Source organism: Vulpes lagopus, chromosome 13 (genome assembly GCF_018345385.1).
Source record: "Vulpes lagopus strain Blue_001 chromosome 13, ASM1834538v1, whole genome shotgun sequence".
NCBI classification, from domain to species: Eukaryota; Metazoa; Chordata; class Mammalia; order Carnivora; family Canidae; genus Vulpes; species Vulpes lagopus.
This window is the reverse complement of record NC_054836.1, coordinates 35,822,889-35,844,738: the sequence shown is the minus strand read 5'-3', so window position 1 is coordinate 35,844,738 and position 21,850 is coordinate 35,822,889. Positions and strand designations below refer to the sequence as shown.

The window sequence follows — 21,850 nt, the reverse complement described above, 5'->3', positions numbered from 1 at the left end:
CCTCACCTTAAGTTGATGGTCAAGATGCAGAACAGCACAAGCCAGTATCATCTACCACCAGGGTAATTTTGATGACCCTCCTTTAGGACAAGCACCTCTTAGCAAAATGTCCCCTGCTTATCAGCACCATCAGACTTCACTGCTATAAATAGATGCTTTGAGCTTTAAGGTGCTGTTTTCTAAACCTCAACCCTAAAACACACACTTACCTGTTCATCTTTTTGTTCATTTATTCATGCAGTGTTCTTTGAGTATCTATGAAGTATTAAGACCTGGCTGTTCTTTGGGAATTCAGAGTTGAAGAAGCTTTGGTACCTCCCCATAAGTCAGCTGTTGCTTTGTGCTCCTCAAAATGCAGAATCAGAAGGAGTCACATGGTACCATAGGGTCACAGAGGAGGCCCCCAAATCAGACTGGAGGTGAAGGGAAAGGCATTCCTGGAGGCGGCGATTCTCAAAGTGAATTTTGTCGGATGAATAAAGGTTAGACCAAGAAGGTCATGCAATGAAAGGAGTCCTAACAAGCTATTGGTTCTATGTCTTAGTCCATTCGGGCTGCTATCACAGAACACCACAGACCGTGTGACTTATAAAAAACGATGATTTATTTGTCACAGTTCTGGAGGTTAGAAGTCCAAGATCAAGGCACTGGCAAATTCAGTGTCTGATGAAAGATTGCTTTCTGGTTCATAGGTAGCCATCATTTCACTGTGTCTTCACAAGGTAGGAGAGGTAAGAGAACTTTCAGGGGGCTCTTTTATCACTTACCAGTCCCTTTCATGAGTCCACCCTCATGACCTAATCACCTTCTAAAGGCCCCACCTTCAGACAGTATCACACTAGGGGTCAGATTTCAACAAAGGAATTTTTTGGAGGGGAGGTACATTCAGTTTATAGCAAATGCCTTCCTATAAATAAGTTAGCATTTTCAGGTACTGTTTCCATAAACTTGAGGGAAAACAGCATTGCAACTTGTACTACCATATGACCTCCTAAATGCTATGGCATCAAGCCAAGTGATTCTTTGTGTTCTCCCTCTGAAAGGCTTTGTGTTGCTGCCTACCTCAGATGGGTTTGATGATGGAGCACTAGGCCACATGAGGTTGCTAAAGATCCCACTTGGGGCTGAGCAAGATGGGGAGATTAGCGGGTACAAAATACACATTTTGGGTGCTGGGTGGCTCAGTCGGTTAAGTGTCTGCCTTTGGGCTGATCATGATCCAGGGTTCTGGGATTGAGTCCCACACTGGGCCACCTGCTCAGCGAGGAGGTGCTTTGCCTCTCCCTCCCCTGTCCCCCGCTAGTGCTTTCTTTCTCTTTCATGCTGTATCTCTCAAATAAATAAATAAAATCTTTTAAAAAAAAAAAAACAAACTTCAAAATACACACCTTGCCTAGTTCACAATTTATCTCAGAGTTTGTCCTGTTCATGTCCACCCCCTTTTTATATGCCCTAGACCAAGGGACAGTACCATTTAGTGAATGCCTTCCTTTTTTTTTTTTTCAACATTTATTTATTTATTTAATAAATTTATTTTTTATTGGTGTTCAATTTGCCAACATATAGAATAACACCCAGTGCTCATCCCATCAAGTGCCCACCTCAGTGCCCATCACCCAGTCACCCCCACCCCCCGCCCACCTCCCCTTCCCCCATCCCTAGTTCGTTTCCCAGAGTTAGGAGTCTCTCATGTTGTGTCTCCCTTTCTGATATTTCCCACTTATTTTTTCTCCTTTCCCCTTTGTTCCCTTTCACTATTATTTATGTTCCCCAAATGAATGAGACCATATAATGGTTGTCCTTTTCCGATTGACTTATTTCACTCAGCATAATACCCTCCAGTTCCATCCACGTGGAAGCAAATGGTGGGTATTTGTCGTTTCTAATGGCTACATTAGATACATTGTATACATAGACCACATCTTCTTTATCCATTCATCTTTCGATGGACACCGAGGCTCCTTCCATAGTTTGGCTATTGTGGACATTGCTGCTAGAAACATCGGGGTGCAGGTGTCCTGACGTTTCATTGCATCTGTATCTTTGGGGTAAATCCCCAGCAGCGCAGTTGCTGGGAGTGAATGCCTTCCTAATGCTGTGTAAGTTACATGGCCTCTTACTATATGTTAGTTGCATGGGAGCTTGGTTTAGTAGGTGGAATAAGTAATTCTAACACTCATGTTCAAAGCACAATTAGCTACTATGATGAGCATTATAATAGAAAAGTGACTAAGTGGAGGGTGAGGGAAGCCTTTCAGGAAGAATAACCTTTGAGCCTTACAACATAGAATTCTGCTTTTTATTTTTATTTTTATTTATTTATTTATTTATTTATTTTGCTTTTTAGAGGCAATTCAGTCCTTCTCGTTTGTTCATTATTTGTATATACAGTAAACCTTTATCAAATGAATATCATGTACCCTGAGCTGTGTGTTAGAAAGAGAGACAGAAGTCACAGTCCCTGCCCTCAAGATGTCATCATTTACTGGAGAACACAGAGAGAACAAATGAATAGAGGTCAGTGTGATAGACATCATGACCAGGTTCTTTGGGCATCTCACCTGGATGGAGGGTGTTAGTGGCAGGACTCACAAAGAATACTTCTTAGGTGAGGTGATAAATGAAAGTTCCATCATATGGAATGGTTTGCACTCTTGGGTGTTCATAGATTTGAGTGAGACTGAAGACTCTTGACTCTGCCTTGAAAAATGTGCCTACACATAAAAACTTTAGGTACTTTCTGAGGGTTCTCTGAGTCCCTAAAGCCCATCCATGAATCCCCCAGTTAAGTGCTCTTATAGGAGTTTACATTCATAGAGCAACAGGGACATAATTGCCATAGAGAATACCAGTGGCTGCTTAATGTGAGTGTTTGGGAGAGGAATATTTTCCATTATTTGTGATAATGGAAAAATCAAGCAAGTAGTTGTGATAATTCCAGCAAGCCTGAAAAATCCCTTAGTAATCACTTTTTCTTGCTAGTGCTGGTGATAAGTGAAAATATAAATACAGTGAGAAATTTGGTTCAGGATAATACAAGTTAAGACCTGCTAAACTATGAGTATTAATTCTTCATTTTATTTTTTAAAAAATTAATATTTTTCTTATTTACTAGGTATTTTCATCCTAAAAATAAATCTTTCATGTGAATAAATTAAAGGGAAAAAGTTTGATTTAGAAGTACAAAAGCTTACCATAAGCATACAAGTTAGTCTAAAGTAAGTAAAAAATGCTGGTTCTATATATAATTCATTCAGAATTCACAGGCACAATAGCAGTGTCGCCAGAAAAAGGAAATAGAGGTACTGGCCCAAAGAATGTACAAAGATGAGGAGTAGGGACAACTTGGGAGGCTTTCTTTGTTTTCATGATCCTAATGGGCTCTTTTCAGTGCTCCTGTAGTTCTGTGATCTCTCAGCCTTCCCTGTTAGCATTTATCCCCCCTACACACACCATTTTAGCTGAGGACACCTGTTTGGTTTTGCATTTCCTCTCCTTCCACACCTACCCATTCATCCCAAATCGCATCCCACAGGCAAAGCTGTGAAGACTACTCCATCTGGCCCAGTTGTTGGAATTTCTTCTTCCCAGCATCCCTTCTGGAGAGTAGGGAAAGAACTGATTTCTGTACACCCAGAGGCTCATATGTGTTTTGGGAAGAGATGGGAATTTTCACTGAGCATATACAAAGCAGGGCTGAACACTATGGGCAAAGGCATGAAGAAATGTGGTGCCTTCTGGGAATCCACCGTGTACCCCTTGCCACCTTCCATATCATTGTCGCACCTGCAGAAGCCCCTTCTCTCCTAAGGCCTGTGCAACTTGCTCAGGTCATCTTTCCTTCACTCCAGATGCTCTTCTGCTTTCCCCAGTAGCTTTATTATCTATCTTCTACTTTACCATCCTTTGAGCCCTGTTTCCTGCAGTCACTTTCAGGAACATTCCTATCTATGACTGTCTCATCACCCTGACAAAGCAATGCTTTTTTTTTTTCTTTTTTTTTTTAATCTCAGTCAGGATCATGACCTGAGCCAAAGGCAGGTGCCCAACCAACTGAGCCACCTAGGAACTCCCGGAATGCTTTTTGTTAATCCTTGATTCCAGTGACCACCATGTCCACACCACTCCATACCAGTGGCAAGGCAGTATCCGATAACTCTCATCAATGTCCTCTAGTCAGAGACCACCAGGAGCACAGCCGTAGTTGGACAGGCTGGTTTTGTTGCCCATTGCTGACCTGGAGACCTCACATGGTGGGGAGCTGTGGGGCAACTCAGTATAAGACAATGCTGGGGGAAAGGACTCATAGGACTTGGGTTTGTGTCCAGTGATTTGGGGGAGGGTTTAAAGAAGTAGGGCTTTGCCATCAGGAAATGGGGTAACTCTGTGACTTGATATCTTAAGTCTTATCTCCAGGCAAGGCAGACTAGAAAAACTGAAGTGCTCATTGTGAAAGAAGCAGCAGTTGCTCATTATCTGGATTTTTTTGGTGTTTTCTGGCTTGGCCAGCATTCATGCTTTGTCTGTATTCAGGTGTGATTACCATGGAGCCTTGTGTTTGTCTTGTTCCATCCTAGTCAGAGCCTGGCTCTGATGTCAGTTTTCTGCAGTCACTGGCATTCACAGGAGAGGCCCCGGCCTAGCTCCTGAGTATCAGGGACTCCTCTGGTCTTCTTCAGTCTTCACCGCTCTGAACTGCTCCACTTGAGATATTTGCCTCCTTGATCAAAGCTTCCACCTGCTTCTTCGTCCACCCCCTGCATGCTCCCTTAGCTCCTATGGGGTCTTATCCTCAGCCGCTCCATGCTTTCTCAATTTATCAACTCCTTTCTTGGCTCACTGCTTTCCCTAGCCAGACAGACACTATGTGGGGATGAGCTGCATTCATGGTATGCTGACTCCCCCCCCACCCCCGCGAAGCCCTCCCCTTGTTGTTTCCTTTGCCAACCCCTTCTTCTGGCTGTGCCCCATCATTGACTATTCCCCTCTAAGGTTTGTGAGCACTTCAGCAGAAAGGCAGATAACCATTAATGTGTGTTTCTACCCTCAGCGGTCCACAAAGCTGCTTAGAAATGCTCTTTTCCTAACTTGTTTATCCCCTGGAAGCCATGTGTCCACCAACTTCACCCTGAACCCCCTCCTTCCAGAAGGTATTTCCAATCCCCACTCTACTAAGAGGATAGAAGCCATCTCATATGCTCTACTTGGTTTCTTGATGTTCCCTACTTTATTTTTTTCTAAGTCTCCACCTATCCTCCTTCCCTTGAAACTCTCTGAGGGAAAGAATTTTTAACCTTTTATAACCTACCTCTGTACTGTGTTCCTGATTTTGTCCCCTCTTCTCCATATCCCTCTCCCCTTGCTGCCTTCGACAGCCACACAGCCTTTGTAGTCTGACCCCTTCCCTTCATAATGCACTTCCAGGAAGGGGTCTTGCCCATCTCTGCACTTCCCCCCCCCCCCCCCCCCAGCCATTCAATCACATCTTAACCCTTCTTTTCTCAATCCCGGACCAAGGTGATCTTGTCATTTCTTTTTCAAAAACTTTTCTTTGTAAACTTGACAGCATCAGACCAGCTTTTTCCTTAAATCTCTTGACACCATGCCCTCCAGGTTCTCCTGGCTCATCTTGGTTTGACTTCTTTTTTTTTTTTTTTTTTTTGGTTTGACTTCTTCATAATCTCAAGACTCTGACTGTCCAGCTATTCTCCAACTTTCTGTGGGGTTTTTTTCTTCCCCTATTTCCATTTTTATAGTTCTTTTTCTCTCTTGATCCCCCTTAACAATCTCATCCACTCCCAAAACTTGAATAATTCACAAATTTGTCTCTGCCCCTGATCTCTGTTGGAAGCCTAGTTCATTATTTCTAACTGCTAAGTATCTATAGCATGATATATTATCGATACTAAAACATCACTTGTCTGAAACTAGATGCATCAGTCTCACCAGAACCGATGTCTCTATATGTTTTTGTCCCACTTCATGGCATTCCCATTCTCTGTCACTTGCAGTCCTCTTGACTATCAAATCCCATGGGTTCAACCTTGGCACTGTCTCTTGCATTTGGCCTCATCGTCAGATGCTTGCCAAGCCACAGTTATGTTGACAGGGAGCCTATTAACTTGTTAGTTAAGGGCAAGGGACTTGTCTTGCTCCTCTTTGCTTGTTACTCCATATCCAGCACAGTGCCTTACCCATAAGACACCATCACCATTTGTTGAGTGGCTGACTATAAATTAAGCATTTTAATGCCTTACTTGCACTTCACAGTTTGTCATTAAACAATTTTCCATCATTAGACCTCTAAATACTTTTATTCTTCACCAAGTAAGCACCAGAACAAAGTTTCATACTCAGAACCTCTACCATGGTACTCTGCTCTTTTTCAGGAAGAACAATTAGATGAGGGTGCATGGGTCATGAGGCGTTCATATTACCTTCCTTTCTGAAAGCCAGATATAATGCATAGGATTATTATGTTTTCACGGCAATTTTAGATAACTTACATCTCCTTTTATACATTGATTTTTCAGCTTTTTCTTCTCTTTATTTTTTAACAGGTTTTCAAAATGGAAACTATCAGTATGACATAAGATGCTATTGATAGTACATCAATATGATTCAGCTATTTCCCTGCCCAGCAGAGTGTGGCTGCTCTCTGCACAGCCCTGTAATACATATTAGTTACACAGACATTAGAGAAGCCCTTCCCATCCATATGTATGTGCGTGGCCCATGGAAGTTAATAATGCCATATATCACGTGCATGTAGAATGTAAAATGTACTTCAGAATGACAGCAGGCTCATATAAAATGAATATTGGCTTACGATGAGAGGAAAACCAGGGAAAGATTTTTGTCCTTTCAAATCTACTGTTGAGTGAATTATTTTTTTCTGTGTGTCTCAGTATCCCAGACCCACATTCTGCCTTTTTTTTTTTTTTTTTTTTTTTGGTCAAGATATGCTCCTCTCTCCAGCCACCTTATTTCACTTCAACTACATGGATAACAAAAGAACCCCTTTGGAGAAATGAAAGATAGCAATTACACATTGGTATTCATGTTACAGGAGTCACACTGCCGTCCTCAGGGAGTTTAACAATGAATATCCAACATTAATTGCCACAGTAACTGAGCGTCTGACCTTGCTGAAATGTAATACACCAGTTTTACATAGTAAAATTATTTGCCACTAAAAGATATTTTAAATTATCATAAAATTATATTGTTGTTTAGAGTGACCGATAATTTGTATTTTTGTCTCTACATTTTCTTGGGAATCAGGACATCAGCATTTGAAGTCATAATTGTACCACTGATTTGGTTGACAATTATGGCAGGATTAGTGCCTCAATTCTTATGCAAGGTGAATAAAATATTTTGACAGCCCTGATAGATCTGTGGAACTGATTAATAAGGTACAGTTAGGACTTAATACGTTTTACCTGTTGGGGAAACAAATACTCTTTTTTTTTTCTTTTTTTAAGTATTTGCACCTAATAATAGGTTGGATTTTCTGCCGGGTGGCAGAAACATGCTAAGAACTCTAGGGCATGTTTCCCTTTTGAAAGGAGTGATATTTTTAAGGTGAAGCCTACTTTCTATCAACTTTTCTTGCTTTAATCTTTTGCTCAAATCTCCGGGATACAGAAGCTAGCTTTTCTTGCATGCATCTTACGGTTCTTTCTTCCTGGGCTTCTTTCCACTTCCCGGTGCCTCACGCTGGGAGAATTTCACACAATATACTCTGGAAGTGTTCATCACTCAGGGTCGGGCTCCACACTGCTGGGTCAGCAGTGAGCCGAACTCCGACAGAGCCACGTCAGCGGACCACGCTGGCTCTGAGCTGTGGAAGCTGTGTGTGCAGAAATGAATGATTGTTCAGCCTTCTCTCCTTTTTAAAAGGGACCGAGGTGAAGAAAGTCAGTGCACTCACCCATGACATGCGAATTTCAACCTAGATGAGATTCTAACTAGAGATCCATTTTTGCTTATATTCCGGCAAAACTCGTACATGATAAATTTGAAGACCATCTTACGTCTGGGGGGATTAATGAACCAAGTGATAGAATGGGTAGTTTTTTTGCCCACCTTTTACAGTAGGGTGTGAAGTAAATGAATATGTGTCTCCTATAACTACTTAATATGGCTTGCTCATTGTTTTAGTGTTTAAATGATTTATGACTTTCCAGTTTTAATACAGTGAATATTTAATAAGCATTATGAGATAAAAGAGAATATATATGCAATTAGTATGTCGTGTTTTTTGAAACTCTGAACTTTGGATTTCTTAATTCAGGTCATTCAGGTAGTTTTCAAAGTGAGCTTTCTGAATCCTAGTCCCACTTTTGGTTATTTTTTTCCCATTTCCTTTTACAGTATTTTATGCCTCCCTGATAGTCTACATGTCTGTAGAATTTGAGCCTGGACACTCCACCATTAGAGGGAGATTCTTGCCCGGACTTCTCATTTTTTTCCTAACCTTTAAAGAAATCCTGGTGGAAAGCAACTGGAGAAAACGCAGCTTCAGTTTAGCCCCTGTTTTGGTTTGGGGGTTCTTTTTGTTCTTGTTTTTGTTGGCCTGTCTAATTCTCTCTCCCCTTCTCATCCCACCGGTCGCTCCGGTCCCCAATGAATGCAGGATGATGAAGTGGCGACCGTTCAGGTTACGGAGCAAGAGCGGAACGTCCTGGTGCTGAAGAAAGTGCAGGGCTGTGGCCCGGCCCCCCCGGCCGGCAGCGCCGAGAGTGATTGGAGGTGAGTTCGCCCCAGCGCAGCGCGTTTCCCGGCCCTGCCTGCCTCCCCTTCTCTCCCCTTCTCTCGCTCCATCTCACTCGCTCCCGCTGCCTCCCATCCCTCCCTCCCTCCCTCTTTTCTCTCCGCCTCTCGAGCGTTCTAGCTGACTGCAGAGCTCTTGGCAGCCAGATGGACTCAGTTCCCTGCGAAAGGACGGAGATGGCAAGATCTTTGAGCTCTTAGGGGATGCCTTTGTTAGTAGCCGATCACAATGGGCAGCTCCCGGCTGAGGGTCTTTGACCCTCATCTAGAGAGGAAGGAATCCGCGCTCTCGGACCCAGAGCTGCCCTTGCCCACCTTCGATGTGCCTTATTTCAAATACATTGACGAGGAGGACGAGGACGATGAATGGAGCAGCCGCTCGCAGTCTTCCACCGAGGATGACTCGGTGGACTCTTTGCTCTCTGACAGATACGTGGTCGTGTCCGGGACCCCGGAGAAGATTTTGGAGCACCTTTTGAATGACTTGCACCTGGAAGATGTCCAGGACAAAGAAACAGGTAAGGCGGGGGGGTTGGGGGGTGTCTCCAGCTTCCAGACCTGCAGCTGCAGCTGCCCCTTGTTGGGACACTCAGGGGCAAGGTTCCCACTGCAGGGGAACCCAGCATGGGCAGAAGCGGCATATGCTTTGTGCGCCTCCCCCCTGGCCTCGTGCTGTTTTGTTTCAATCCAGTAAATGGACACATGTAGATCTGAGCAGCCACCTGGGAAGTCCCTGTACAAAGAAAACATTAGGAAGGCAGATGTTCTCCTGTCTTGGGCAATTTTGACCAAATCTCACCTAAAGGCAATTGGCAAGAGGCTAGCATTTCAATAGCCAGTGTTTGTTGGGAAGAAATACCAGGGACTGAGCATTCACCTGGCCTCTGGGAAGCACTGAGCTGAGGGGAGTAGCCTCTGCAGAAACGTCAACAATTAATGTAACTACTCAGCAACTAGAAGCTTAGCAGCAACTTCTGCCTTTTTCCAGGTGATTTACAAACTGCTCAGAGCAAGCCCTGCTGTGCAGAATATTCATACTTACAGCTTCGCAGTCCAGAAACTATAATTCAGTGAAGTCTTATTGATCAGACTTCTTGTCCAAATTTCTTTTTAATCTGGGAGCAAAATACCCACTTAGCTTTGTCACCCTTGCACTTTGGGAAACAGTACCACTGCATCTACAAAACAACCTAACCATGCTTCCTTTATCACCAAAGGGCAAGTACATACTTCTCTTCACCAGAATTTGTCATTTGTTCCAGCGTGGAACAATTATTCCAGTGAATAGGCCTCTGGCTGTTGCCTCAATTCTGTAACTTGATCTCCTGACTGAAATGCACTTTTTGCTGTTACCAGAGCACCTGTGATGCCCACACTTGGCATGACATTGACTGCATCAATAAAAGGTGTTTGTAGGTTGAATTCCTGCAGAGTAAAACCTTAGGCTTTTCCCTTGTAGGAAGGATTGTGAAATGACTGTATAGGTGGGAGCAAGTTTCCTTAGGTCTCACTAGTTTTTTTGTCTGAACCTAACTGATGTCTGATTCTAAATTGCATTATAAAGGACATGAAGAGAAACAAAGTTGGGTGAAATATGTAAGTGGGTTAAAAAAAGAAAAGGAAAGTAATCCAATCCCTTATCCTACAGTAATGTTATACTCTGATCTCAAAATTCAAATAGATACTTTATTTTGCATATGTTTAAGATGGGAGAAATGAGTAAATGCCATTTATACACAGGCTAAAAGAAAAACATTCTCATGGCATTTGATGAGTTGTTTTTCTATGTCTATTGATTAATATTTTCTGCATTTGAGCACTATTCCCGTGTTCTGCTTCATCAGATATAATCATCATGGAACGGGCATATTTTCCATGTACTGATTACCAGACTGCATTACACAGGTGGTTTGAACTAGATTACAGGCAAATAATCTGCCCCAAAGAGGACACCTTTTAATGTGGATAGATGTTTCAGAGGATTGTATGCTTGCCTCTTAATAGCACCACAGTTCTGGTCTGTAATGTGAGACTTTGTGTCTAGGTCATATGAGTAAGTTTAAAAATTATTAAAGCCAGTATTAGGCTTCACTTGATTTCTTTTTTTCTTTCTTATTGTCAGTGGTGTTTTGTTTTGTTTTGTTTTGTTTTGTTTTGTTTTGTTTTGTTTTGAGAAAGATGGCCAAGGTGCCCATAGCAAGTCCCAGTATTTAACACTGGGAATGAGAAATCACTCGGATTACTTTGCTAATGCCAGGAGTTGCCTGCTGCTGGAAACAGTATTGTGCATGGTGTCTAGTGACTGTTGCACCAGGCCCTGTATCAGATATGTCACTTTTAGCCAAGTGCTCAGCAAAGCAAAGAGGACCAGAGCTCAGTGGCTTGCCCTCAGCAGAGCTTGAAGAGGTCTCTTGGGGTCAGCCTCTCCTGATTCCTACTCATTTCCTTAGAGTTTTCAGAGGACACGTGAAACTTCAAATTTTTGTAGTGACACTTGAAAGAAAGCATGGTAGCAACTTTTCCTGTGATTAACGGAGAACTTTATAAAAATGAAAAGTCAAACTCAGAGAAAGATTGATGTGCATGTAATAGGGAGGCCTAAGTGAAGTCATATGTGGTTCTTCAACACTTCACCTACAGCACTTGGAGAAAATAGAACAGAAAAGCCGTTATGTGGTTTTTGTTGCTAAAATGGAAAGAAATATCATATATGTAAAAATAAAATGAATTTCATGGGCAACTTGAAGAAAGGAGGTTATTCATTTGTCCTAGTTTGAATACTAAATGAATCACATATTTCAAGTAATTGAGGCCCCTTGTTACCGACAGAGGTGAATTCTCATTCTTTATTTTGGTCAGGCTGGCAACCCTCATTATAAAAGGCCTATGTGTGCAAGAGCCTAATAGCATTGTATAAACATATGGAAGACAGATGGAGGAAAATGAGAAGGGGCTGCAATAAAAGTATACAACAGCGTTTTTATGTTCTCGAGCACCCCTTTTAGGGAGAGGGAACCATATGGGGCTGGCTGGAGCCATATGGTGCTCGTCCACATGGCCCCAATGGCAGTGAGGAGGAAGAGGGTACATGGGAGGACATAAACTCTCCTGGAGACTAGATGAGCCTGTTCTGGATTCTTACATTCCTGTACCCACCAGAGGCTGGAGAAAATCACAGAGCAAGAGATGTGAGTAATTTCCCATCTCTTTCCCACAAAACTCACTTAGTTGTGAAAATGTAAGTGCAAGGCCCAATAGAACAGACCTTCTGCACTCACAGAGGAGCAGTTGAAGTGATTACTAATTGATGTGAATGTGTAAGTGGAAAAACGTTGACTTAATTGAACGGAATAGGAAGGAGAATGCCAGAGCTATTGACATAATGTAATCCTCTTGCCACCTGAATCAAGAAGCGACTATAGAAAACAATTCATGTTATTCTATCAACAACTCAAACTGAGTTTTCAAAGCAATAATATTAGAGATGCTTAAGAGCAACTTACTCATGGTTTTCCCAAGTGAATAGATCTACACATGTATGTTTTCATAATCCCCTCTATGCGTACCTTTCCTCCCTTGTAGGACCAGGCCCAAGGAGTCTTCCCAGGAATAGCTGTAGAATAAATGGATGAATGAATAAATGATTCTTCATTGTTCCAAATGGAAAAACTATTTGAGTCTGGCTATTGGATACCTATTTATGAACCTGGAAAGTGATTAAAGCAGCTTTCAAAGATTACTTTTTCTGTCAAGTTCAGGTTCTGGCTTAAACATTTGGAATGGTAGAGAAAAATCAAGCAGCTCCATCTTTCATCCTCCCAGATATGGGGTAGACGTCACAGGGTAGACATCCCAGAGCATTTCCAGCCCAGGAGAATTACAAAGCAGACAAGGAGAAAGAAAAACAAGGAGTTGTGAATAGAGGAGCTGGAGAGTTGGAAGAGTGAGTTCCCCCCCCAGACTAGGGCTGTGGGGTCTACAGCAGTTCCTGCTCCTCTGTTTAACTCTTTCCCCTCCCTGGAAAAGATAGACTGTTTTGTTTAAAGCTGCTGCTGTTGGGAATAACGACTTCTGGTTCAAAGCCAGGGGAACATTATGTATTGAATGGATTACATAGGGAAAAATCTTCCTATTGATTTTTCTCTCTGAATCTGCATTATGACAGGTCCACCTTAGGGAGGACAGAAGAGCAAATAACATGATTTGCTGCCCTCTTTTTTTTTTTTTCTTCCATTTCCTTATTCTTTTTTGTCCTTTTGAAGTAAATGCACTTAAGATCACAGGTTTTGAAGAAAAAACCAGGGAACAGAGAATAGGATAGTAGGAACAGGTAAAGCCAACCAGCTCATTCTTATTGGGCTTGATCTGCTTTCTTCAAGGTGTGGCTGGTATTGTTACTCATGAGGATGTCATTAAGCATATTCCGTGGATGGGTACTTGGTGTGGAAATGCCTGCTTTGAGTGTTTGTGAGCACCTCAGCATTAGTGATCTGCTTTCAGCAGCACCTCATAGGTTGAGCATATCATTGAGAACCAGAGTCCCTTACCTTTGTAACACGATAACAACCTCTGTGAAAGTACCTGGCTTATGTTATAGGGGTGTCTCACTCAATCGATAGAGTCCAAAGGTTAATCTCCATTGCCAGTTTACCGGCTTTTTTAGAGCAATACACTGACAGAAACTTAAGGAAAGCTAGGACAGGCACCTGATTTTTTATGAACTTTACTGTCTTCTTCTTCTTGGCTGGCACCATGCCTGTCCTAAGTGCTCTGTGTGTATTTCTTATGAAAGAATGCTTTTTTCCTGATCATAGAAAGATCACTGGAAGATCATTGGAAAGATAGAAGACAATTTAGGTGAACACCTTCCTTGATTTCCTTGCCTTTTAGGATTTCTGGAAAGATGTTTGGCATTTCTGTCCCAGGCTTCCTCTTCCAGGTGGCAAAGACTTCAGTGACTGTGTAGCAGCATAGTTTATATAGAGCTAAATGTTGTTGAGGCTAGACAGAAAATTTTCAGATAATGGTAAATCTCGTCATGATTTTGTGCAATTAATATACACATAAAATTATCTTGTATTTATCTTTTGTTTTTCTTTCTGTAATGGCATGTAACAAATAGACATGCCATAGTGGATCTTATGTGTGGCTGATCATTAAGGGTGCATGGGGCATTTTTTAAAATACTAATACCTTGGGCAGCCCGGGTGGCTCAACAGTTTAGCACTGCCTTCAGCCCAGGGCGTGATCCTGGAGACCCAGGATCGAGTACCACGTCAGGCTCCCTGCATGTAGCCTGCTTCTCCCTCTGCCTCTCTCTCTGTCTCTCTCTGTCTCTCTCTATCTCTCTCTCTCTGTCTCTCATGAATAAATAAAGAAAATCTTTTTTAAAAAAAATACCAATACCTGGGTCCCACCCCAGAGGTTCTGATTCAGTTGACCTGAGATGAAGCCTAAATTTTATGGACTTTAAAACTTCCCCACTGATGCTAATATGGAGCCAGATGTGAGAGCCAGGGAGATAGAACAGTGACCCTGTCTCATTCCCTTCCCCCAACTTTTTAAGATTTATTCCAAGTTTCTAATAGTTACAAATATATATTTGCCTCAAAGAGTTAGGGGCATTATGATATCATTTCCCCTTTCTTCCACTTCCCCTCCATTCCCCACCTCCTCTCCAGAGCTTGATGTCCACTGGTCCCTGCCTCTGCAGCCTAAGTTCAAAATTCACAAACCTGCACTGTTGGTCCACCCACAAATAATTTTGGAAAAAAAAAGGGAAACAATCAGAGGAGATAGAGGTACTGGACACACAGCTGTTGAATTTCTCAACCCTTGAAATGAGGAGGTGATGATATATAGTGAATAAAATTCATCTGGATTTTTGCCAGGGCTCTGTTGTGCTGTAACAATCCCTGGGTGGCCCTTGAGTCTCACAGCCAAGATGCTTATTTCTGCAAAGAAGCATGTATTAAGAAAGGAGAAAATGAACATAGCCGAGTAGAAAGGGTACTAAAATGAGATTCTGAGGTCTTGAGTCCCAGATCTGGGCTCCATTAATAAACTAGCCTGAAACCTTAAGCAAGTCATATGAAAGATGATCTTTGAGAGATCTTTCATCACCAAAAAACCTTGATTGAAAGGAATCTATATCAACCTCTTTCCAAATGTCACAGAACCGTGGAATTTAAAATGTCACAGAACCATAAATTCTAGATCTGGAGGAAAGACCTTAGAATTCATGTAGAAAATTTCCAGAGCCTTTTATGCTGAAATCACCACATCACTTAGCCATTGCACAAGTAATACCTTCGTATTACATACATTACTGCACCATTTCTTTGGATTCGTAGGGCAGTTAGAATGTTGATGGAGGAGGAAGCTTGGAACCCAATGCTCAGTGGCCATACCTGGTGATGATTTATATGTGTTTGTGTATAACCTTGTTCAATGGGAAACTTCTTAAGCTCTTTGAAAAATTATGCTATAACATTTTCAAAGAATGGCTTTGATTTATCACCTGCTAGTGAAATCCATTTACAAAATTGTATTACCAAGCCATCTTGGGATATTCAGAAAGAGTCTGTTGCCTTGGAAAAGTGGCAGTGTATATTTCACCCCAGCGGTGAAATATACTACCTCCTGTCTCTTACACTAGCCATCCCCCTGTAATTTCTTTACTTTTAACTTTATACACTGCTGCTATGATAAAATACAACTGTGCATTTTTAATTACTCAATTCGTGTATGCCTATGAATGAATACCTTAGAAAAAATTAATTCCTTCACTCCACAAGTACCTTTAACACTCCTCTGTCCTAGATGTGGGAATACAGTTATAAACAAAACCAACTCCTTACCTTCATGGGGCATATATCCCATTGGAGAGATTCAGACAAAAAAGCAAAGAGAGAAATGGTGGATATTAAATGCTAATCACAAAAAAAATAAAAATGCTAATCATTACAGGCAGTATTTTATAATAACTATATCTATGAGACTTTAAAAATAAGCTTGAAGATATTTTAATGTATTTAAAGTATTTTCAAGGGACACCTGGGTGGCTCAGTTGGGTAAGCATCTGACTCTTGATCTCAGGGTTGTGGGCTCCATTTTGTTTTTGTTAAAAAACAAAAAAGGGTATTTTCAAGAATTAACATGAAACTATTGGTTATATTCAATGAAGTTCAGAACCAAAGGAAATAGACTTAATTGAAGAAAAAAAAAGAAAAGAAATTTGAAGTATGTATACATATCCTTGGGTGGTGCTATCTATGACTATAAGCCATAGAATCTGCATCCATGAAAATGTTTGATATCAGGCTTCTACCATCTTGACCTGTGAAAATAATTTTTTCATAAACAAGTAACTACACTAGGTTGCCTTCTGAGGTCTTCTTCAGCTTTATGAAACTGCCACTTTTAAATATCAGGTTAAGGGATCCCTGGGTGGCGCAGCGGTTTGGCGCCTGCCTTTGGCCCAGGGCGCGATCCTGGAGACCCGGGATTGAATCCCACATCAGGCTCCCGGTGCAAGGAGCCTGCTTCTCCCTCCGCCTGTGTCTCTGCCTCTCTCTCTCTCTCTGTGACTATCATAAATAAATAAAAAAAATTAAAAAAAAAAAAAGAAAGAAAGTCAACAGCAGATTAAATTCATTAGCACCAACTCCAGCTGCCCTGGGTATGCCTCAGATGCATAGCACTGCTGTTCAATGAAGGCTTACTTTTCCAGATAAAGCAAAGGCTTGAAATAGCTATCCATGGTGACAGTGAAAATCTCCCGAGTGCTGACAAGAGAGACCAAGAAGTAAAAGTGTTCGTGTTAGAATATAGTTACTGCTCTGCTGTATAATGTTTGTACTGTGGGTTTGGTTTGGTTTGGTTTGGTTTGGTTTTTTGGCAGTTCCCTTAGCTTCCCTTCCTATTGCAAATATGGAGAATGTGATGTATTCTCCGGCCATAATTGAGCATTGGGAGACTTTAAAAATTAATATTGACAAATGATGAGGTATTAGAATTGTGTGGAAGTTTTCTTCACAGTTGTCTCATTTATGAAAGCAGAGGACTTAGGCCACATTTTGTTTGAGGACCCTTCCAGGTTGGAGAGCCAGGATTTGAAAGTTACTCCAGGTAACCCTCCATTTATCCAAAGTCCTCTCCATTCCATGGATCTTAGTACAAGGGTAATTGTCTCTAACTAAATGGATATAGAAGCTAAAGTAGAAAGAAGTTACCTAAACTGCTTCACAAATAGAATGATCATTTGAATCTAGAAATGAACTCAGGTGTATCTCTGGCTTTATCTCAGAGATCATTTTTTTTCCTAGTGACTAGAGTCATGGATAAAAGGCATAATTGAAGTAAAAATCTACCATTCAACTTCAGCTATAAACCCCAAATCAAGAGCTTCAGTAGCTACTTTAAGAGCACTCTTAATATTCAGCACAAAGGCCTGCTTCTTGGTTTCCCTGCTGTGACCTGGATGGCCACTGGTGAGCTGACTGCTTCACTGAGGTTACCAAAGAAAGGGTGTGGAGGAAGAAGTCCTAATACCAATTGATGCTTTGTCAGACTGCTCACATGGGAAGTGGTTAAAAATCAGATTTTGACTGTGGACTTTATTTGAGGTGTTCATCATCTGGACTAATCTATTTGTACCACCTTTAAACATGTGATATTATGTATGATAACAAGGGAATTGATGCTTTTATGCTGCCAGTAGATTGTGGGTTAATTAATACTCTTGTTGGTAATGAAGCAAGGTGAAATGAAGTGAGACAGAGCTGAAGCATAAGGTCATTAACATGCACTGATTAATAATGGAAATGTGGAAGTTTTCATTACTGCATAACCAGTGGGCAAAGGAAGGTGTGTAATGGATGAAGATATAAGTAGGAGTACAGCATACTTTCCAGGCACACAATCTCTGGTTTGAATGAGAACAGATCATTGGAATGCATTTCTTTTAATTATGTCATTTTCATGTTTAATTCACATGACCTCTTCCAATACTTTGTGTTTGACTAGAAGTCTAGAGCACAGCAGAAACAAACTAAAATATTGTAGGGCTACAGAAAATTAATTTCAAGAGGATATGAAGATAAAAAAATGTAAAATGAGATACATGAGGAGCAAGAATTACCTGAGTAATTAAATCTTAAGCCTCTTAACTATAAAAATAGTGAAAAGTTTGAACATCTCAAGAAGTTTCTAGACTTTGTTCTGTGAGTACTTTTTTTTAAAAAGATTTTACTTATTTGAGAGAGAGTGAGAGAGAATGAGCAGGAGAGAGGCAGAGGGAGAGGGAGAAGCAGGCTCCCCACTGAGCAGGGAGCAACATGCAAGACTCGATCCCAGGACCCTGGGATCATGACCTGAACTGAAGGCAGACACTCAACTGGAGCCACCAGGCACCTCTATACCAGGCACCCTCTGAATACTGTTAAGAAAAATATCAAAAAAAAAAAAAAAAGAAAAGAAAAGAAAAGAAAAAGAAAAAAGAAAAATATCAACTACTTTCTGATCGTTTGAGTGAAGATATTATCTTAGAACCTGGAGTTGAGATAGAGGGTCTTTGAGAGTGTCCTTCACACTATAGTCTAAATGAAATTCACCTGTGACTCTTGTCTCTATAAAGTCAGTGCTGCTGCTGATGTCCTCAATCCGTGAACCATGAGGGAATTTCTATGTAAACTGCAATCAGTATGGAAGATATAGAAATAGATGGACTTTCTCCCTTATTCACCTCTGCACATTTTATTTGCTTTATTTTCTTTATTTACATTTTATTTGCTTTTCCTTCTCCTCAAATGCCCAATTTGACACACTGTTAGAAACCTTAGGTATTTCTTTGTAGTTCAGTAAATTTCTAAATTCCTAGAATGGCTAGAGAATTTATAACAAATAATAAAATACTCTGGTACATGGAAAGTTGCCACAAGTGTACATGAATTGTCAATTTTCGAAGAATCTGAATATATAAAATTAAAATCTTTTCAAGTATAAACTGTAAAGGCCCTGTCTGATATGACACAAAGTTCGCATAGAATCATAAGGCCCTGAGAGTCTTCAGCTTTATTATTGTGGGATTAAATATTGGCTTAAATCTATCTAGTCTCAGGGTGCCTGGGTGGCTCAGTTGGTTAAGTATCTACCTTCAGATCAGATCATGATTCTGGGGTCCTGGGATTAAGCCCCGCATCAGGCTCTGTGCTCAGCGGAACCTGATTCTCCCTCTCCGTGCTGTGTGCATACGTGCTCGCTCTCTCTGCCTCTCTCGATCTTTCAAATAAATAAAACATTTTTATAATCTGTCTTCCCAGTGTATACCTGTTAAGAATCTCTGTAGTACTGGGGTGCTTGGGTGGGATAGTCAGTTAAGCAGCTGACACTTGGTTTCAACTCAGGTCATGATATTGTGATCACGAGATTGAGCCCCACATTGGGCTCTGCGCTCAGCATGGAGTCTGCTTCAAATTCTCTCTCCCTCTCCCTTTAACACATGCTCTTGCACTTTCTCAAATAAAATCTTTAAAAAAATCTCTATAGTATAGCTTCTCAGTTTGATATTGATTTTTCTGTTCTTGTAAATTGTTTCTTTTTTGTTGTTCTTTTCAAAGAAAGAGGGATTTTGTTCCTTTAAAAAGCTGTTCTCAAATCTCAGGGTTTCTAAAATTACCATATTTTCCTAGTGAGTTTTGGGTTTGGGGGCATATTTAATGTTATACTTTAGTGCAAACACAATTTTGTCAGTGTCCAGCTATTATTTCTAGAAACTTGTTTAAATGTGTGATATAAGCCAGGTTTTTTTAGAGTAGCAAGTTGGAAGGAGCAACATATTCCAAAATTCATGGAAGACAAGATACTATGTCAGTAGAGATGACAATCTAGTAATTTTAGGAAGACCTTAGTTTTACTGTAACATCAGCAACTAAAGTTACTGGAGACTATTTAAGACAATATTATAAGATGAAAAAAACCTCTTTTCTCTTTCTCTCAGAGATCCTGTGTGTCATCATCTCCTTAGACCTATGAAAAATTTAAAGTGAGATAATCAGATGTCCTTGTCTGCATTTTAAAGTGCTGTGCTCACCTTCCTCAAACAAAACCAGCATCCTATCAGAAAAAAAAAAAAAATTAAGTGATTTTTCTGTAAGAGTGTGTACTTCAGGTAGTCTCCTAAGTGTGAGGAAGAAATGTTCGTGAATGGCAATTTGTTGATTATAATCACTGCATGTTAATCTCTCACAGCATGTTTCAATCAAATTATTGCTTCATTGAAAGGATGCAGTGCCACAGAATTGCTGTAATTGACAAGCACATGTCTGAAAGGAATATTCTTTGAGCAGGAGAATTTTTGCCTTTAACATACCTATAATTGGGCTTTTTCTCATTTCTTTTTGCAGTCTTTCTCATTATAACCTTCCCCTCCCATTTCCCATTATCCTCATTTTCTGCCCTTGGGGCTTTCTTGCTCTACAATTGAAACCATTTTTTTCATTCTGTTTGCAGCTTTTTGCCTTATACATAAGACTGCTACTTGGCTGGCAAGCCTTCCCCCAAATTTCAATAAATATTTCAATAAATATGAAATTAGATGGAATTGTTAAATATGAGTGAACAGAAAATGTGGAAAACTAAGATATCTTGTAATCCCCAAAATATCTATCTTATTGTAATCTGAATAGTGCTAGGAAATTATTTTTAGAGCAATTCTGTATCCTTTTCGGCTTCAGATTTACTGTTCTTGTCTGTTCTCTGCATACCAGAAACTTTGTGAATCTTTTAAATCCTTTAATCCTGTAAATGAGCTTCACTTAGTGTGAAGATGAAAAGTGCAAGTTAAAAATGCCTTTTGCATACCTGGCTGGGTATTTCTACTTAAATTCTCAGCCTTAAGTGAGCATAGTTTTTGATGAATGAGTTGTTTATATCAGGACTCAGGATAAATAAGAGTTCTAATATTAAAACATCTGGTATACTACTTCAATAATTATATCCCTTTCAATGTGCCTTAAATATACTTGTTATGAAGAGAGATTTGCATAGCACTTAAAGCAAATTAAGTGTTTTCCCCTAAATTTTCTTCCTGTCTTACTTGATATCACAAATTTGGTTTTTCTGTAGTAGGTTTAAATATACCATAAATAGTGTCATGTGTTTGTTTTAAAAAAAGAGAGAGAGAACCCAGAGAAGATATTTTCATTCTAATTTTGGATCTTATTCTCCAGAGTTAGACATATAAAATGTGACCTCTTGTGTCTTGTTTCAGTCTGGTCTGAATTTAAAGGCATTGCAGGCCATTTTATTTACCACCATGCTGACTTTTGTAAAAATATTTTAGTTAGCTCAAGTTATGCCAGTGCTGATTGGCATAATGCAGGCACTTGTCTTAGATTTATTATGACAATTTACTCTATTTTACAGTCTCCTAGGGAGGGTGTTTGTTCTTTGGGAAAAAAACATGCAAGGCAAATGTGTCTTCATCAGCATATTCTAGAAATCCACAGGAGTGAGATCAGGATAAATGCACAGTACTCACCACTCGGTAAATATACTTTGCCTGCTCTTGATAATAGAGAAACTTGAGAAGCACACCAATTCTTTATATATATATATTAATTGTTATTAGGCATGGCTGCACATAACAGAAAACCAGATGGTAACTTAAACAAGGTATTACTATACTTCTCTCTCGTGTGAAAATAAAAATAAGAGAAATGCAATGTAGTGCTGTTAAGAGTGTTAAGGCCACTCTGCAATCAACCAGGGCTGAGATTCCTTCCAGCTGTTTGCCTCAGTATCCCTAGAGTCTCACCTTCATCTCATAAACCAAGATGGATGCTAGCTAGCACACAGTCCAGGTGGAACAAGTCAAGAACACGTGTACCTCACACATGGCTTCTGCTTTTATCCCATGGACCAAAACTTAGTCATAGCCACATCTAGCTGCAGGTGAAGCTCGGAAACATATTGTTTGGTTTTAATATGTGTGGAGAGCAATATGGCCAAGAAAAAGTAAAGTTTGATTCCTAAGAAATGAAAAATGAAATGTAATTTTATAAATGGAAGC

The 21,850-nt window shown here is 40.5% G+C and overlaps 1 protein-coding gene across 1 annotated transcript in view; it reads left to right on the top strand.

Annotated features, from left to right (window-relative positions):
• Positions 1 to 21,850, top strand: part of RAPGEF5 (Rap guanine nucleotide exchange factor 5) — a 230,116-nt gene that overhangs the window by 149,058 nt on the left and 59,208 nt on the right. Inside the window, exons 10-11 of the mRNA XM_041727416.1 lie at positions 8,642 to 8,757; positions 9,208 to 9,296. Coding sequence (XP_041583350.1) covers positions 8,642 to 8,757; positions 9,208 to 9,296 — 205 coding nt within the window. The remainder of the gene's footprint in view (positions 1 to 8,641; positions 8,758 to 9,207; positions 9,297 to 21,850) is intronic.